The 19,337-nt window shown below is 35.9% G+C and overlaps 1 protein-coding gene across 7 annotated transcripts in view; it reads left to right on the top strand.

Moving 5' to 3' along the window:
* The window catches only part of DLG2 (discs large MAGUK scaffold protein 2), a 2,253,656-nt gene that overhangs the window by 474,229 nt on the left and 1,760,090 nt on the right, over positions 1 to 19,337 (top strand). Inside the window, exon 1 of one of the 7 annotated variants that reach the window (XM_089332028.1) lies at positions 9,079 to 9,227. The exons of the other annotated variants lie outside the window; for them this stretch is intronic. Within the exon in view, the coding sequence (XP_089188154.1) occupies positions 9,198 to 9,227 (30 nt within the window). The 5' untranslated portion in view covers positions 9,079 to 9,197. Of the gene's footprint in view, positions 1 to 9,078; positions 9,228 to 19,337 lie in introns of those variants that run through there. 7 annotated transcript variants of the gene reach the window in all.

Below are 19,337 nucleotides of genomic sequence, written 5' to 3'. Positions count from 1 at the left end.
TTACATGTTTGCAAAGAACAAAGTATGTTCTATTCAGATATAGAGCACTTAGAAGGTTTTTGGTGTGTACCATGTGGATCAATGAGTTCAATGCCTTTGAAAGAGTAGCAGATCATTATAACAAAGATGAGATGGGACTTTGAGTTAGATGATCAAGCTTAAATCTGGTTCATCCACTTAGTAGAACATCCAACATGCTGGCTTATCAGTTCAATATCTATATAAACTTGGAAAAGTCAATTCTTCTGAGTTTCAGTTTCTTTACCTATAAAATTATACTTAATTCACTTGTAATGAATACTTAATGATACTATGTACCTAAAAGTTCCTAAACACAGTCTCCTCAATAAAAACTTAATGCTTGTTTATAAATTATATATATGATAAGGAGTTATTATCCCTAATTTCTAAAGAACTTAATAGTATGAAAACAAGTAACATTATTAGAAAATAGTTAAAAGACCTGAATAGGTATTTCCTTAAAGATGGCATAGAAGTGGCTAGCTGATTCTGGTGCTATGTTTTATCAGGTTAAGCTTCCACCTGCAGCACCAGCGTCCCACATGGGTGCCAGTTCAAGTCCTGGCTGCTCCTCTTTTGATCAAGCTCCCTGCTAACGTACCTAGGAAAGCAGAGGAAGATGGCCCCAGTGCTTGTGCCCCTGACACTCATGTGGGAGACCTGGAAAAAGCTCCTGGCTCCTGGCTTCAGATCAGCCCAACTCTGGCCATTGTGGCCATTTGGAGAGTGAACCAGCAGATGGAAGACCTTTCTCTCTGTCTCTCCCTCTTGCTATAACTCTGCCTTTCAAATCAATCAATCAATATTTTTTAAAAAAGTGGTGAGGGCCGGCGCCATGGCTCACTTGGTTAATCCTCCTCCTCCTGCGGTGCCAGCATCCCATATGGGCACTGGGTTCTAGTCCTGGTTGCTCCTCTTCCAGTCCAGCTCTCTGCTGTGGCCCAGGAAGGCAGTGGAGGATGGCCCAAGTGCTTGGGCCCCTGCACCCGCGTGGCAGACCAGGAAGAAGTGCCTGGCTCCTGGCTTCGGATCAGCGCAGTGCGCCAGCCTTAGTTGCCAATTTGTGGGGTGAATCAACAGAAGGAAGACCTTTCTCTCTGTCTCTCTCTCTCACTGTCCAACTCTATCTGTCAAATAAAAAAAAAGAAGTGGCTAGCAGAGATATGAAAAAGTATTCAGGACCCTCAATCATCAGTTAAATGCAAATCAAAAGCTCAAAGCAAGGCAGATTTAGCCTGGTGGGTTAAGCAGCTGCTTGCAACACCAGCGTCTCATACCAGAGTGCAGGTTCAAATTGCTGCTACTCAGCTTCCAATCTAGCTTTCTGCTAATATACTTGAGAAGGCAGCAGGAGATGACCCAAGTACTTGAGCCCCTGCTACCCATGTGGGAGACCAAGATGGAGTTTCTGGTTCCTGGCTTCAGTCTTGCTCAGACATGGCTGTTGTGGCTATTTGGGGAGTGAACAGCAGGGTAAAAAATATTTTCTCTCTCTCCTTCTCTATGTCGCTCTGCATTTTAAATAAATAATTAAATAAACAAAGTAATGAACCTTAAGAAAGAAGCAAACTACTCTAAGACATCTGTTAGGGTGGTAAGGATTACTATTATTAAAAAGTCAAAAGATAACAAATATTGGCAAAAGTGTAAAGAAAAGGAAACTCTTACAGATTGTTGTAGAATGTAGATTGGTACAGCCTTTATAGAAAACATTATAGAGGTTTTTAAAGAATGTAAAAATAAAACAACCTCATGACCCAGCAATCCCTCTTTTGGGCATGTACTCAAAGAGAATATCAAGGACAGAGTAGAGTGGGGAAGGGATGGAGAGAAAATGGCTAGATTTGATCAGATGATACAAAGTAGCAGACACATAGCATGAACAAGTCTAGAGATCTAATAGACACTATAAGGACAATAGGTAATATAATTATATTGTCTATTGGATTCATACTAAATGAATAGAGTTTAGCTACTCTTGCTACAAAAACAAAAGAAGGGTAACTGTGAGAACAGGGATATATTAAGCTGCTTTACTATAGTAATCTTTTTATTATCTTTATGTGTTTTATAACATCATATTTTATACATTAATTATACACAATTGCATTTATTGAAAAAGCAAATATTACTGTTGAATCTGAAAACTATTTATTTTAACATATTTGTAAATACCTTTCTTGGTATAAATAAAATATTTAGAAAGCAAACTATAGTAAAAATAAAAAACATGGATTGGAAATTTTATATTGGGCTATTGCTCTAGCCTTATTTAAAAAAAAAATAAAAAGAATTTCTTGTTGACTCATTTTATAAATCATTTTAAAAGTCCCTGTTTAGCATCTGTTATGTTCTAAACACTGGTGATGCAACCATGGACAAAACAGATGAGGTTTTTGCTCTCACAAATAAACTTCAAATAGAGGATATAGTAAGCAATAAATAAAGCAACTAATTTCAGTTTGTGATTGTTTCTATGAAGGAAGTAAAGTAGGATATGTAATGATGGAAGGGAATATATAATTTTTAAAAATTTATTTATTTGAAAGAATTACAGGAAGGGAGAGACAGAAAGAGATCTTCCATCCTGTGGTTCATTCTCCAGAAGGCCTCAACAGAGAGAGCTGAGCGAGACAGAAGCCAGGAGCTACTTCCAGGTAGCTCTGTAACTAAAGATCCTCAATTAGGATCTTATTTACAAATTATTAATTAATTAATTAATTGGTATTTCCTTAAAGATGACGTAGAAGTGGCTAGCTGAGTCTGGTGCTAGGTTTTATCAGGTTAAGCTTCCACCTGCATCTGGGTATCAGGGGCCCAGGCACTTGGACCATCTTCTGCTTCTTTTCCCAGGCCGTTGGCAGGAAGCTGGATCAGAAATGGAGCAGCTGGGACACAAACTGGCTCCTAAAAGGGAGGGTGGCATTGCAGTCTGTGGCTTTACCAACTATGCCACAATGCCAGCCCTAAGGAATCTAATTTAATTAAGAGGGTCAGTTTGGAAGGTTGTACTGAGCAGAGACATGGATGATAAGAAGGAAATCAGCCATGTGAAGATCCTCAGGTAGAGAGGTTCTGGCAGAAGGAATAACAAGTTCAAGGTCCTGAGGAAGAGTCAATGTGAAATAGTGTATAAGATCAGACAGGAGGCCAGAGTGATTATAATATATAGTAAGGTGGAGCTTGTGGAGGGCATTCAGCACTACTGCTGAGGTCATTAATTGTAATTTGAAAGCAAAGTTGCAATTCAGGCCTTATAGCTTTTTAGATTTGTGGCTTTCACACAATTCTTTATATTTCTGAATTCTGTTGAACTCACAATATTGCATAATTATAGGAAAAATTGAGCCTCGTAGATGAGGTACTTAATGTTCTGCAAAGTTTATATAAATTTTCATTTGTTAGGGAAACAAAATTTATTGAGTGTTTTTACCACTTACAATAATTGAAATTTCAGATTGTTTAGGTTTTGATGAAAATGGGAGAGCTATATGGCTTTCAATTAACTATGTTCCAAATCACTTATCTAAGAAAAATTGACCTAAAACTTAGGCCAATACAATTGAAAGCCATAGTAGAAAAGTAGGTTGAGAGTGAAAATGTCTTGATCTGTAGCAATTGTCAGTTTACACAAAAATTCTTCCTTAATTAACTTTCATATTTCTTTTATAAAGGTGCCCTTTTAACTTACACAGAATACATAGACTGCTGCTTTTCATGAATTATTTTCACCTTCAATACTGTCCTAATATTTTTTCATCATAGAAGCACTCTGGAAAAATCAGTCCTTTTCCAGCTGATCTTAATTTCCTATTTGCCTCTGGAGAGTTTGGAAATGAGGTCAGGCATTTTTCCATGACCTGCCTTCAGTCTATTTATTTTACTGAGCTAACAAGCTTTGCAGATGTCACTCATGTGCCTGCTGTCCTGGGTGTAGGGGGAACAGACAGACGGGGTGGGAGTCCAGGTGGGTGGATTTCTTCTGTTAGTTCCCTTGGAGCAAATCTTTCTGATATGGAGTCCATTCCTTCTGGTGTTGCTCCCAAAACCCTTATAAACTATAAAGAGTAGGAGCCCAGAGATGCACCTGTCTTTTTAGGGAAATCCCAGCTTGTCTGTAACTTGTCTTAACAGAATCCCAAGTACCTTTGGCTAGAGAAGACTGTTTGGATTTGTCTGTGTCTCACTCTTAGGTCGGACTCAGGGAGTCAGAAACTGCTTCAGAATTTGAGATATGATGATAAAGCAAGAAAATAGACTTTGTACTCTGAATTGGGGTCTGTATTATCTGGGGCAAGTCACATAATCTCAGGAATCTTCAGTTACTTTATTTATAAAATGAGGATTATAATTGTTTCCTGAAGGGTGTATGAACATCCAGAATAATATTTACAAGTATCTGCCACAGTACCTTACATATTAGATACTTGATAATTTACTGTTATTTTTTAAATGCTTATAACATCTAGTTTCAGCAGTATCTTGTTGCAGCACTTCAGCTAGGAATACTTCTTCTCCTTTTATAGATAAAACTATTCCAAAACATACCCTTTGAATCAGACTGGCTTTTTCCAGTGAACATATTTTTATTTGCAATAGCTTCTGCTACATACAACAGTTTGTTTTTGTATAAATACATGTATGTATTATAGTTTATGTATATATCATTCACATTCAAATGAATGAGTTACATCATAAGTTTAAGTAAGTTTTTAAAATTCTATCAAGAATAATAGAATGACATAACTAGATCATTTTTTTATTCTACAAATATTTATTCTGTGTCTTTTATGTGCCAGATACCATGTGAGGTGCTGGAGATATGCACTAAATTTGCCCTCAAGGAGTTTAGATTCTTGGAGAATAAACACAGGATATATTTCACTTCTAGAAACATTTTTTCCTGCTAGAAGCAAGCAAAATAAAAGTAATACATTTAAATGGTTAAGGTACAGTATTAATATGGTAATTTATAATAGTGATTTTCTAATATCAAACTTTAGTGGTAGATTTTACTAAGAATTAATATATTCCTGGCATAATATATCCTAAGGAATATCAGGTAAAGCAGTTTGCAGGCTCTGGCTTTATATCTTGGCAAACTTTTTTTTTTTTTGAAATTACAGGACCAATTGAGTTCCATGCCTGTAAAAATTGCTTTAAGATGATGTCTTGTTAATTTTAAAAATAAATGTTTCCCTTGAGGCAAAAGAATGGATTACCTTCTATCAATTTTGTATCTGAGGAAAATCAATGGTGGGTAAAGTGTACACAGTAGAAAACTATATCCTAAGTTGTACTATGCTTTAAAATGTTATATATTTATGTATACTTAAACATACATATACTACCTGATTAATGACTTGTGGTGAATACAAGCTAATGAGTATGCAACATGCATATCATATATGCATTTATAGAATATTTGTGCTTGCTCAACATTATTTGAACAAGGCTTTCCCCCACTCTCCCAGCAAGGATTCCAATACATTTTTTGAAATGCTTATTCTGAAGTACTTTCCTTAAAGGAATCCATTGGATGTTTTCTGTTAAGCTGATTTTGTAAAAATGTAATATTCTGGGCCAGCATTGTAGCATAGCCTGTTAAGCTGCCTCCTGCAATGATGGCATCCATATGAATGCCTGTTTGAGTTCTGGCTGCTCCACTTTTGATCCAGCTTCCTGGTAATGCTCCTGCAAAGGCAACAAAAGATGGCCCAAATGCCATGATAACAGTGTATTAAATTCTTTTATCTTAAAATTTTTATTTATGTATTTTGAAAAGCAAGGGGGGTAGAAAGGTGGGGGAAGGGAGGGAGGGAAAGATTGATTTTCATTCTACTTGTTCACTGTCCAAATGCCCTGCCAAGGCTGGACTAGGCTGAAATCAAGAGATTAGAACTCAATCAGGATCTACCATATGGGTGGCAGAACCATCACCTGATTTGAGCCATCACCTGATACGTCCATAGTTGTAAATGCACAGGAATCTAGAATGGGAAGCAGAGCTGGACCTGATCCTCTGCACTCAGATATGAGATTCAGGTATCTTAAGCATGTGTTAACTGATGCACAGCTTACTCCTGTGAAATTCTTTTTCTTCCTATTTTCTACCTAAGCTTCTATGGTGACTGCCCCATGCTAGGTTGAACGCCTCTATTTTGTGATTCTAAAGCAGCCCAAGAGGTTATTTTATAGTACTATCTTTTTTTGTTTGTTTGTTTATGAGCACAGTTTTTGCTGCCTTTTGTTCAGCCTTGTGTCTCCGCTAAAGTAGATACCAGATATGTTTGTTGAATGAATGTGTCACTAGATTAGGCAATGAGAATGTAGAGTAAAAAGTACCTTTTAGGAGCCCAGTTTAGTTGGTGACATAGACATTAATCAAATAATTATATAGTGGACCTTCAACACACATGTATCAGATGAGTGATTCGGGGAATGCTTGTTATATGCCAGGAGCTATGCTAGGTAAGCTGCTTTTCATTTCTGCAGTTCTTTATAATTACAAAGTGTTTTCATCTGTGCTCAGCCAGAGTCAGAAGACTAATCAGGCTTCCTTTGCCCATTTTCTCCTAGTTTAGTTATCTCCTTTCCATAGAAGGATGGAGTGTAGTTTCAAAAGTACCTTTCTCCCAAGGACACCTTATGACAGCATTTGTCTTAACTCTGTTCTCCAGTTTACATCGTCTCTCTAACTTCTGACTGTCTCTATTCTGTTCATGACTTAAAAAGCCCTGGACTTGAAATTAAGAGACATGGTTTTTAATCTTGGTGTTGAAAGTTACCAGGTTCTTGGAAAATCATTTGAACCTCCTAAGCTAAATTACAGTGCTTTATCAACTGTAAAATGCTGTAGCAACATGAACCCTGATTATTTTAAACTTAAATATGGCAATCAGTATCAATTACATAGATGGTTTGTTTTTGTCAGGGAAAACACTGTGGTACCTGGGAGTGCTGAAGAACGTGTCTTACAGGTTCTAAAATAGACCTGGGAGGAAACTGTTGAAATCTTTACTTAATGTATGCTAAACTGATCTTCTGTATATAAAGAGAATCGAAAATGAATCTTGATGTGAATGGAAGGGGAGAGGAAGTGGGAAAGGGGAGGGTTGCGGGTGGGAGGGACGTTATGGGGGGGAAGCCATTGTAATCCATAAGCTGTACTTTGGAAATTTATATTCATTAAATAAAAGTTTAAAAAAATAAAATAAAATAGACCTGGGAAGTATTCAGTTAAATTAACTATTGTGAAGAGGTAAGATATGAAGAGATAAGTAGGCAAAGTAGTGCTTTGTTAACCTTTCATATTACTGAACTTTAAGAACATTACCTAATTGAATGAACCAAAATATTTCATTAAGATTTATTCACAGTTTAGCTTGAAAACTATATCACATTAATTACACCAACAGGATAACCAGAGGAATTTACTTTTTAACTTAGACATTTTTGAGCCACTTTAAGATATTTTAAATCAAATTGAACTTTAGGAACTCTTTCCACTCTTTTTTTTTTTTTTGAATCTAAACACATGTCTGATTTGCTATGAACTTTTGAAACATTCTATAGAAAAAAGGTGCTCTCATTTTGGTGAAATAATGACCTTTCAAATTTTGAGACATTCATTTTTTTTTTTTTTGCACTCGAAGGATATCAAGGTTAGAACCTGAATAATTCATGACAGTTAGAATTTTATATATTCATCCTTTTTCATATAGGTAATTATACAGAATATACTGTTTTTATATATATAAAAAAAGAGGGTGAGGTGGGGAATGGTCCTGACGGTTTCTTGAAGAGGTGTTAGAAAGATATTGGTCCCTGAGCATTTCTTGTTGATGTTGTCAGTGGTCCATTTGACTAGTGCAAAGGAGATGCTGATTTTCCATTTTTATTGGTGAGGCAGTACTTTCCATTCTGGCACATTATCTCTCTCCCTTTCCCTCTCCTCTCCCTCCCCTCCCCAACCCCCAAGCTCCTCTTTCTGTCTGTTTCAGTCTGTCTCTGCCTATGTGTCTAAAATGATAAAAGTAAGTATATTATTATCCACAGGGATGCTTGTTAAGCACCTCAAAAGCTGTCTGTTTAGCAGCTTCACTGATTGGAGGGATTTGGTGGGGTAGGGGCAGGGTTAATCATTTGATGTTAAAATGCCGCAGAGGGGAACATAAAGCTTTGCCCATGTAATAAGTGCCTGCAGCTTGCCAGTGAGGAGGGAAAAGTTTGAGAATGAATTCCTGTTTTGATATCAGAATGCAGGACTTTTGTAAACACTTTGGAACCTCCTACCTCTCCAATTTTAAAGCATAATTATTTGTTTAAATATTCAGACTGTGTATTCATTGCTATCAGAGACCACAAAAACAGGTACACCAATCAAAGGAGAAAATTAACGTTTTCTATATTAAGCATCCAAATCCACAGTTTCTTTATATCCCTGGCCAGATTTTCTTTTTCCAGCTGTTAGTCATTTGTAAGAAGCTGCCCTTGTAATTGCAAGTGAGTTGGAAAGTGATGTATGCAGCACCGCATGCACCTTAGCTTTTCAGTCATATCTTTCGAGTCATTTAGGCTCCCGGGAATCGTGCTCATAATAAATAGCTTTTTATTACCAAAAGCCTCTGTTCTGGCAGCGAACGACAGCTCTTTGATAGATGGGCCGGTTAGTTTTTTTTGTTGTTCTGCTTACTCAGAGTTGTTAGTAGGAAAGACGAAGGCAGCAAAGGGGGCACTTTGGCAAAGGAAATCATATGGGCATACTGAAGCTGCAGATCAGAATTCAGAAACAAGAGCAGGAGCTGAAATGTGATTCTCTGGTGCTTGATGTAATGCTCATCTCCACGATAGAACTGTGCCGGGGCACTCATAGGAGCCTTGCTCCGATCACAGAATCCGCAAAAGGACCATGCAGCCACGGAGCCCAGCAAGCCACCGGGAAGTTTTGCCGGAGCTGATTTCTAGGGGATTTTCCGGTTCCTAGCAGAATCCTGCTTGCCTTGTGCTGTATGGAGGAGGGCTCGAGTTTCCCATGAGGGGCCCCCTTGGAAAAGCCGTCTGTGCAGAATCCAGGCTCTGCTTCTCGAAGTGTGCTATTTACCAAAAGGCTTTTCTCACCTTTGCTGATTTGCTGGTGTGATTTCCATGTACTGAGTCCTGTGTAGGGATCCAGGATGGATTGCCTGTGCATTGTCACCACAAAGGTAGGATAGGAAACAGGGCTGTTGTTATGTGCAGCATTTTTCTATTATTATTCTGGTCCTGTAATTAAGTAACTCTAGTAGGTGCTGCCAGTTAACTAGATAAAATGATTAGTATAATTTACTTTGCTGGGCACTTTGTTCCCTAAGAGGGTTTGAAGGTTCTGTCTTTATCTGATTTCAACTTCTTAAAGTGGTATTGTGTGTTTGTTTAAATGAAAGAATCTGCCTGTGGTTTTTTTCTTTTCTTTTGTGTGAATGTGTGTGGTAGGATTTTCTTTTGCAAATATTCATATATGCAAAAATCTTGACATATCTGTAGTTGTAGTGCAACTCAAACATCATTTTAATGTATCATATCAGGGTAGTCTTTCTGAGTGTAATAATTAGCTTTTCACTTAAAAGCCATGTCTTCTATGTTTGAAGAAGCCAATCAGCTTTACTGTGGCTTGACATATTGTTTCTGATTGGAGAGTTCTGAAATTCTGCATTTTAGTGATTTTTTTTTAAAGAAAAAGTCCTTAGACCATGATTCAAAACAAATGAATAATAAAATAACAAACACAATACTTAATGTCTGATTCTATTTTGATTAAAAGCAAATAAAATATTTGCATTTTCAGAAATAGAAATAAAAATAAAAATAGGAATAGAGTTAAATCAATAGGCATGCCTTTTATGGATTTATTCACAGAAACTAGCTAAAAATTTCAAATGTGTTTCATTTTATTCTGTAAGAAGTTCTAAATAGTCTGGTTAAATTTCATAAGCTCTGGTTATTTGAATAAAATTTATATTATTTTTAGAAAATGCAACTAAAATAAACACGATTTCCATTTCATTGAAGCATATGATGAGTTAATTTGTCATATCTTTCAGTATCTCACATTGATTGGATATTCATTAAATATGATAAAATCAATAGCGTAGTGTATGAGACTCACTAAGTGTAGATTTTCCATTACGATTTTCTTTACCACTTTAGAAAAGTTTATTTATTTTGAAGCCACAAACCAAATTTCCCATTTTATGACGTTAAATATTAAACAATTTCAGACTAAATTCCAGAAAGTCTTAATGGATATCTTCCTGAGGGCCTAGTATCACATGGTAGCTTCAGTTGATGTTAGCAAATTTAAATCCTAAAACAGTGACCAGGCTTCTAAATTAGATGAATACCTTATTTTAGTTGAAAGAAACTGACAAGTATCTTATTCACCTTTTCCCAATAAGGCAGTAAAAATAAGCTAAAACAAATTAAAAAAAAATCTAAGTTCAAAATCATATGTGTGTATTCAAGGAAAGAAACTATTCACTTAAATATGTTTTACTCTTTTTGGAAGTATTATACTTGGTGTTACTTTTCTTGAGAGAGTACTGTCAAATCTCACTTACTTGATTTTTATAATTATTTATTTTGTAATAATTTCAGATAATATGAAATATAATTAGTATTTTAAAATGAACTTTAAAAAGTTATTAATCAGAACTGAAAACTAGAAGTCTTGTATTGAACAAGTTTATTCAACACTAAAACCTAAGCGACTTCAACGTGGAAAATATAATCCAGTCGGAACATGTTGTGCACTCTGTATTCACTTACCAAAATATTGGTGACAACAGGCATCAAGTGAGTAATATTATTTTGCCTTAGATGCTTTTTAAAAGGTAAATGTCATTGTTCCAGTATTTCAATTTGTCATGTAAGTTATGTAATTCAACAAGATGAACCCCTATGTGGTATTTCATGAATTTTCTGCATTAATTATATTCATGGCCATTTCTATAGTGTATATATATTATATTTGAAGGACAAACATCCTTACAACAAAGTCGCATTACAATGTTTAAATGACAAATAATGCCTGATTGAGTTAAAAGCTGCCTATGGGTGGGAAACTTTTTAGAGAGCTGAGACTGTAAATTCAGTACATATCACTTACTATCCAGGAGACTTTACTGTTTTTGCTAAGTGTTCTTGCATTTTGGGTGCTCTTGCTCCACTTTCATGGGACTCTTTGAGATAAAACTTGCTAATAATTTAGAAATTTTAGTTCTATCTCAATTCAACTCTTCTCTCTTTCACCTCCAGCGATTAATCTACCTTCCAGCAGCTCTGGCTGAAGTGCTTCCTTCAATTCTTGCCTTACAGAAGCTTTACCTGAGATTGGAATTGTTAATTACCTTGCTCTGTCCTGGGCTTCATTTTATTCACAGTACATGTTAATACCACAACTGACCACCACACCTATCAAAGTTTTCAGTGGAAGAGAGACAGAAATACCTTTGCTGGTAATAGAATCTGGTTCTTTCTTCCTTTTTTTCCTTGGCATGAAAGTCACTCACTGTCTCCTTAGATCCTCATAGACCTCTTTGACTTCTGAGCTCTCCCGCTGCCCTCTATTACACACACTGTCTAAACAAATTCCTCTTCATATACTTGTTCCAGGGTCTTAAGAATGAATGCTACAAGATTAATGAGAGATGAAATTATGACAGATCAAGAAAATTCACTGCATAATGGAAATATAAAAGTATCTCCTAGACATTGGAGAAGCATTTTTATTTTTGCTGCATAAAAAAGGAAGGAAATGACCATGGCTCATTTCATGATAATCTAAGCCTTGTGATAAAACTATTTCACCCTAGATCTGATGCTATGTAACTCAGATTACTTAAAGTGTTTAGGGTTGCAGAACTCCTCAGATGTTTTAGGCCAGGAAATCATCAGAGCAGCCAAAAATGCAGAATTTCAGCCACAATAATCCCAAGGTCTTTTCAGATGTTCGGCTAACTCACTTTCATAAGAAGATGGTCATCTCTTTTCTTTGAATGTACTATCCAGTTTAAATTTCAACTCTTATGTCACATCTATCACTACTTAGAAGGAAAAGTTAGTGTGAAGAGCAGGGCTCTAGAGAGAGGACTCAAATTTAAATCATTGTTCTGACACTTATTAGCTTCAGTACCTGAATAAACTGTTTAACCTCCCTTGACCTTAGTTTCCTCATCTCTGAAAACAAGATGAAATTATTTATGTCTAAATGAGGTTGAAGGGAAAAATACACAAAGCATCAGCACAATTCTGGGCATGTGGGAAGATTTTAGTATATGATAATTTTTGAGTAACTATCAATTTAAACTTTTAATGAATCTCTATATTTGGGTATGATTATTGAGGAAATTAGATTACCTTAATAGCCTTGATTAAATACAATTTAGTAAGTAATGCAACATGTCATTTTGTACTGAAATTTGCTAACTGTGTTTGAATAATTAAATGATAATAGTCTCAATAATTTTGACCACTAAAATATAAGGAAAATATTGTTAGTCTATGTGAAGGTATAGACTTGTGTTTAGGTGAATGGTCAATAGAAAATAGTTTTGGATAATAGGCAAAATAATTGTAGACTAAATTTAGGGAAATGCAACACTAGAATCCTTCTATAATTGCTTAGAAATTCTCAAGTAGCATATGTAATGGCACATAGGATTTGATATAACAATGGAAGAAAGTATGGAATTGGGAAAAAAATGAAGTAAATCTGTACTTTGTAACTTTAGGCACCCAGAGTTATCTGGCTATCACTGTCTCTCTACAAAATGAGTATATTTTATTATATCACTGAAGTTCTTCCATTAATACCTCTAGTCTGACATTATTCTAAAGCATATCATCTCTGAAAATAAAACTATTCAGTTTCACTAACCATTTTAAGAATTAGTGGTAGGTGAGTTATGAACTGGTATAATTTCAGATATATATATTTATATAGGCATTAAAATTTAAGAAAATCATAAATAAAACTGGTATATATTATGTTATCAAAGTGATTTCTTAATAAAGGTATGGTGGCATTGTTAATGTTTAATATGTTTAACAGATTGATGTGTGTAATCAAATTCAAGTAGCAGAAAAAAAGTGAAATAGCATAAAAAAAGTTTTAAACGATGCTGTTAATACTTTATCTGTTCACTAAATATGGTTGTACTCTTTGCTTCTGCCAAGCCACAGTCTTTTTCAAGAATTAAAGTCGCTCAGGATTTATAAAAGGACATAAAATTTGTTGCCTGACATTTAGAAGAGTTCTATCAAGACTAGTATATATCATATATTTATTATGATCTTAATAGAAAAAAGTGACATGCTGTCCTTTTGGAAATGGACTCATAATAAAACTATTTACAATCATAGTTTTGGAGAAAGCTAAAATAATTTTTATTTTCCACTGGAGCTTTATATAGAGAAAATGAAATGAATCACCAAGGCAATAAATGGTTTCCTGAGTGGACCTCTGTTCACAGACAAAACTCTTTATTCATGCAGGTGTTCAGTTGTATCTGTTACCGTGGTACAAGCAGCATGCCCATCCAGTGCATTTTGTTCATCTAACAAGTATTTACAGAATGCGTTCTGTGTGCTTAAAGTACTGGAACCTGGGCAGAATAATGAGAAATTGTACTTTTAATTTAATTGAGAAAACAGTTAAATACAGAAATAATAGTGATGTGTGATAAGGAAGTATAAATAGGATGCTAAGGAAATGAGCACAGGGAAACATGAAGATATAAAGGGGCTTGGATGCAGGGTTTGCTACGATAAACATCAGTGATGACTTTTCTAAGGAAGTGACAGTTAAGCTGATTTGCAGAATGGAGGGCACAATGGGTTGAGTAAAGTGTTTTTAGGCAAAGTCTCAGATGTGTGTGTGGCGAAGGAAAGGGAGGAGGAAGGATGATTGCACATTTGAGGAAAGGAAGGTTCTTAGGTAGGAGTCCAAACATTAATATTACGAAATTGAGATATATGTTCTTTTTAAAGAAAACCAGAGTTTTTCTATCCATCATTAACACTTGTTCCAAATCTCTGTTTGTCCAGACTTCTCTCCCAATTTGCCTCCCTGATTTGGGTTCTCTCCTGTTTTCTGCCACATTCTCCTTTGCCCATCCTTATACCTTATCAGTAAAAATAGTGATTCCCTTTTTACAAGCTGGATGATCTTCTCTGAAGTATAATTTTCTCCCTATCTCACGGAGCTGTTTTTTGTTTTTGTTTTTTTTTTTTTTTTTTTGACAGGCAGAGTGGACAGTGAGAGAGAGAGACAGAGAGAAAGGTCTTCCTTTGCCGTTGGTTCACCCTCCAATGGCCGCCGCGGCCGGCGCGCTGTGGCCGGCACACCGCGCTGATCCGATGGCAGGAGCCAGGAGCCAGGTGCTTTTCCTGGTCTCCCATGGGGTGCAGGGCCCAAGCACCTGGGCCATCCTCCACTGCACTCCCTGGCCACAGCAGAGGGCTGGCCTGGAAGAGGGGCAACCGGGACAGAATCCGGTGCCCTAGCCGGGACTAGAACCCGGTGTGCCGGCGCCGCAAGGCGGAGGATTAGCCTAGTGAGCCACGGCGCCGGCCGGAGCTGTTTTGAATATTCAGTGAAACAGGAAAGCACGTAGCATGTTATCTCTCATGGGATAGGTGCACTGTTTTCTATTGGTATCCACAGATTCCCTGGCTTCCTATTGTTTTATGGTATCATTCACTTATATCTATTCTGTCAATGACTCTGGTTCTGATACCTGTCGTTCTATGCGAGTGTCTGCTTGGTGTCAGGTCTGCTGATCAGAGATTAGAGGAAAGGGTTTGATGAATTGTGGAAAATCTATTTAGTATCAGACCAGAAATACACCTACTTGTAGGGAAAGCTTAGCACAATCTGGCCCTTTTGTACAGAAAAGCAGGGAAAAGAGCCAAATGCAAAGAGATTCTATGACTATCTTAGTAACCTATTGTTAACCATTGTAATATCAAAAAAACCTTGAAATACCAACACCATTAATATAATAATTTTCCTTTACTTTGAGTATTCCATTGACTTGCCAGAGTGTTCAATCTGATACACAATCCCAATGGTATTATTCTCATGTAGAAGCTTTGTAGTAGCATCCTAGTGAAGATGAGTAATTCTCCAGTATACAATTAATTATTCCTTGGCATAGAACCTGAATTCTTTTCTTGTCTTCTATCATTCTGCATTGTATTTTATACGCTAAGATAAACAGAGATTCATGGACCAGACCATGGTTTAAATCTATGCTACCTTCATTAAATTAATAGACACATTGGTCTTGCAGCTGTTGTCTGTTCTTTGGAGATCTCAACCATGTTCCTGCCTAGGGCACCTTTATTTGCCAAATGACTCTGTGCACCTACTGAATCCTACTTATCTTCCAAGTCTTACCTTACATGCTGTTTCCTTTATTAAAAGAGTAGATATTCTTGGTATACACAATCATGTTATTCCATATTTCCACATATCACGATTCACAATTACATGATTTATTAATTAATTTTCTCCACGTCTGTCTCTTCACTAGACAGAGCTAAAGGAGGGAAAGTACTCTGTTTTTCCTCAATATTATAAACGTAATATCTGAAACATTGAAGACCCTGAAAATTGTAGTTAAAATTTTCCCTTCCAACCCATTGAAGTAAGATAGTCAACATCTTAAAGAAGTTTCATAGTGGAGATTCAAACTCAGGTCTTTTTTACTCTAATATCTGTGATTTTGTCTAATATCATTGTTTCCTAGATGAATCATATCAAGTTTATTATTTAATTGAAATGTACTGTTAATACTATATTTTGGATTTCAGTCTTTCTCAACATAAATATCTAATTAAGTAACAATGCACACCTATATAATGCTCAATTTAACATTATTAAGAATTAGTTGTATTTTTGTAATTTTACAGACATATATTCATAGCCTATAAAAGAAAAGCTTTGGAAATAAAATAAAATTTCATTTTATTAACCATACCAATCATCTGTTAATGCAATTGTAGTAAAGTGTTTTCCTGCCCAACCTTAGTATCAGGATATTATTTTAAAACATTAGCGCTTTTTGATTCTGTGAATAAAAGACTCACTCACTATGAAGAGCCATGAGTTTGAGAGGATTGTCCTCTAAAGACCTTTATGTAAATCTTATTTTATGAGAGAAATGTGGATTTGCAAAGGAAACAAGTGCAAATAAAATTTTGTAAATCAAATAATATTTAAATATTCATTGTGCTCAAACTTCAAAAAATCACTTAACTGTCTTTATAAAGTAACAAAGAAATCATCACTTTCTTTCACTGTTTACCCATTATTTCATCTGAATGTTTGTAGATAAGATTTCTTAAAGCAGATTACCCATGATTACAACTGCCTGAAAGATCTGTCTCATTGAGTTTATGTATATTTCCCCAAAGGCAATTTGGGAATGTGCACTGGATCAAGATTCAGAAAATGTAGTCTCAGGTTTTCCATTTATTGTACTGGTAATATTTGTCAACTCAGTTTTCTCTTCCTGAGCTTTATATTCTAAGTTTGAAATGAAGGTCATAATACTGGCTTGTCAGTGCTTCTTGCACAGGATTTTTGTACAAGAGCAAATTAGTGTATATATTTGGAAAATTTAAAATACTATGTACACACACATATATACACACACATATATATATATGGAGAATATGAGTGCAGTTATTGAAAAGATGAAATCTTAGTGTAAACTGGAATCTTTTATTATCACTGTGTGGTGGAGAAAATAAGATATATGTACATATAGTGTTAGAATTAATTTTATACTAATTTTAGTGACACAGGCACATTGACATGTCTGAAGTCCCTCAGAAAATTGAGTATGAGGTAGCTGAACAGCAATGGGCATCCACCACAGAATTTTGCTTACAGTAGCAAAACAGCATGGTGTTTAAATCTGTGTTGAGTCACACAGATTCTTAGTGGAGTCCCACCTTAGCCAGTTATTATTTCTTGTTGTCTGGATGAAATTACTCAATTTACTTAAATCTCAGTTTCCTAGTGGCCAGCAAAGATGGATGCACTTTTTTATGAAGGGGAGAGATAACTTCCACTTTGCTTATGGCTTTGTCTAAATACTGACAGATATTGTGGATTTAAAAGGCTTCTATAGCTTTGGCAGCTCATGTCAAGAGCCTTGGGTGATCACTGACTTCATACATAAGGGTGTTAATTATTAACTTAATAATAAGAGTCACTGTGTACTTACTTCCCATGCAGGACTTCTGTCCTCAATGAGTTATATTATGAGAATTAACTGTAAAACTTGTCCTCAGGCTTTTTTGTGTGCATGTGTGTGCAAATCGTTGAAATCTTTACTTAGTATAGAGTTGGTCTTCTGTGTACAAAGTTAATTGAAAATGAATATTAATGGAGAATGGGACTGGAATTGGGAGAGGGAGAAGGAGGTGAGGTAAAAGTGGGAGTGGGAGGGCAGATATGGTGGGAAGAATAACTGTATTTCCAAAGTTGTACTTATGAAATTTTACTCATTAAATGAAGGTTTCTTTGGGGAAAACTCATACTTATCCCCTCAATAAGTACTCCAGAGAGTTGTTGTGAAGATTAATTTTTATATTCATTATCTCCATAGATATTTACTGAGTGTACGCTATGTGTCAGGCATTATTCTGGACAATGGAGAAAATAGTAGTGAATAAAATTAGAGTCAGGGCTGGTACTGTGGCAGAGCAGGTTAAGCCATCGTCTGCAGCACCAGCATCACATATGGGCATCAGTTTGAGTCCTAGTTGCTCCACTTCAGATCCAGCTGCCAGCTAATGCTCCTGGGAAAGCAGCAGAAGATAGCCCAAATGCTTGTACCCTGCACCTATGTGCAAGACCCGCATGAAGCTCTTGGCTTCAGCCTGGCCCAGCCCTGGTCGTTGCAGCCATTTAGGAAGTGAACGAGCAGATGGAAGATTCTCTGTCTCTGTCTTTCTCTTTCTCTCTGCCTCTCTTGCTATTAACTCTGACTTTCAAATAAATAAAATAAATATTTTTAAAAAAAGTTAATGTCCTTGACACCATAGAACGTTTAATATAGAGTGAAAAAAACAGATATTAATGGACACACATAAAGTACATATAACTCAAATAGAAGTAACATATATATTTTTTCCAAAGTAGGTAAATGGAATACAGAATGATGAGTAAGTAAATAGAGGCAAAGGGCTACTTCAAAGGATGTGAGAAATGGAATTTTAAAAGACCAGTTGTATTAAGATCTTGCCAAGGAACATCCCACATGGAGAGAGAGCTAGTGCAAATATGCACATAGGGCTTCATGTAGCAACTGCAAATATATGCTTGTAATAAATAGTAGGTGCAGATGTTTCTGTTCCTCTTTGTCCTATTCCTCTTCCATTTCCTCTGTTCTGGGAATGTGACAGTTAAGTATAGATTTCATACTGAGATTCTTAAGTTACCATTTTAAGTGACAAATTTCTATTTGTATAGTCATCTTGATGGGGATTTCTTCTGGCATCAGTGAACCATATCTCCCAGAATTATAGGTGTTTATTGGCAAGAGACAGATCTCAAATGTTTTAACCATTTTGTCTATTGTGTATTTGAAATTGGCACTAGATTTGAAATCCTATGAAAATAACTCCACCTCTCATACCTCTATTTTAATACTCCTACTCACTTATATCCACTTCTTTGCAGCTAAATTATTCAGTACTCTAACATTTTAAAAAACAACAGTCTTTTTGATAAGTTGGTATGACAGTAAATGAATAAATTCTTAGAATATGGAAATTTGTTTATGTATTAAGTTAACTTAAGTCAACAATTCCAGGAAAATATCTGCTCTCTGGAGTCCTCCCAAGCATAGATATTCTTCTGCATTCTCTGCTCAGAGGATAGTATGTGACGTATCTCAGTTGTCATGGTTAAGAAAGTTAAGATTGTTCTTAATTTTGTTTTTCCCTAAATCTCAAACAACTCCAGTTCCTATTCAGTTTCCTATAATCCATCCTTTATTTACCATTCATACTAATAATGGTCTTTTTTTTTCAGATTTTAACTGATTCTTATCCGATTTTCTGCAATAAAGTCCTCATTAATCATATACTTTCCCTATCCTCCCACCCCTGTACATTTTCCCTGTTAGCTGGGACTTTCCTTAAAAAATGCACATGTGTGTGTGTGTGTATGTGTACATTTGCATATGTGTTGCAGGTCTGATTAAAATCCTTCAGGTGTTGCCTGTTCCCTACTGCCCTCATATTCAAAGCTGGTATGT

This window comes from Oryctolagus cuniculus, chromosome 1, assembly GCF_051225735.1.
Source record: "Oryctolagus cuniculus isolate XC-2025 breed Fujian yellow rabbit chromosome 1, ASM5122573v1, whole genome shotgun sequence".
NCBI classification, from domain to species: Eukaryota; Metazoa; Chordata; class Mammalia; order Lagomorpha; family Leporidae; genus Oryctolagus; species Oryctolagus cuniculus.
This window is presented reverse-complemented; position numbering and strand designations above follow the sequence as displayed.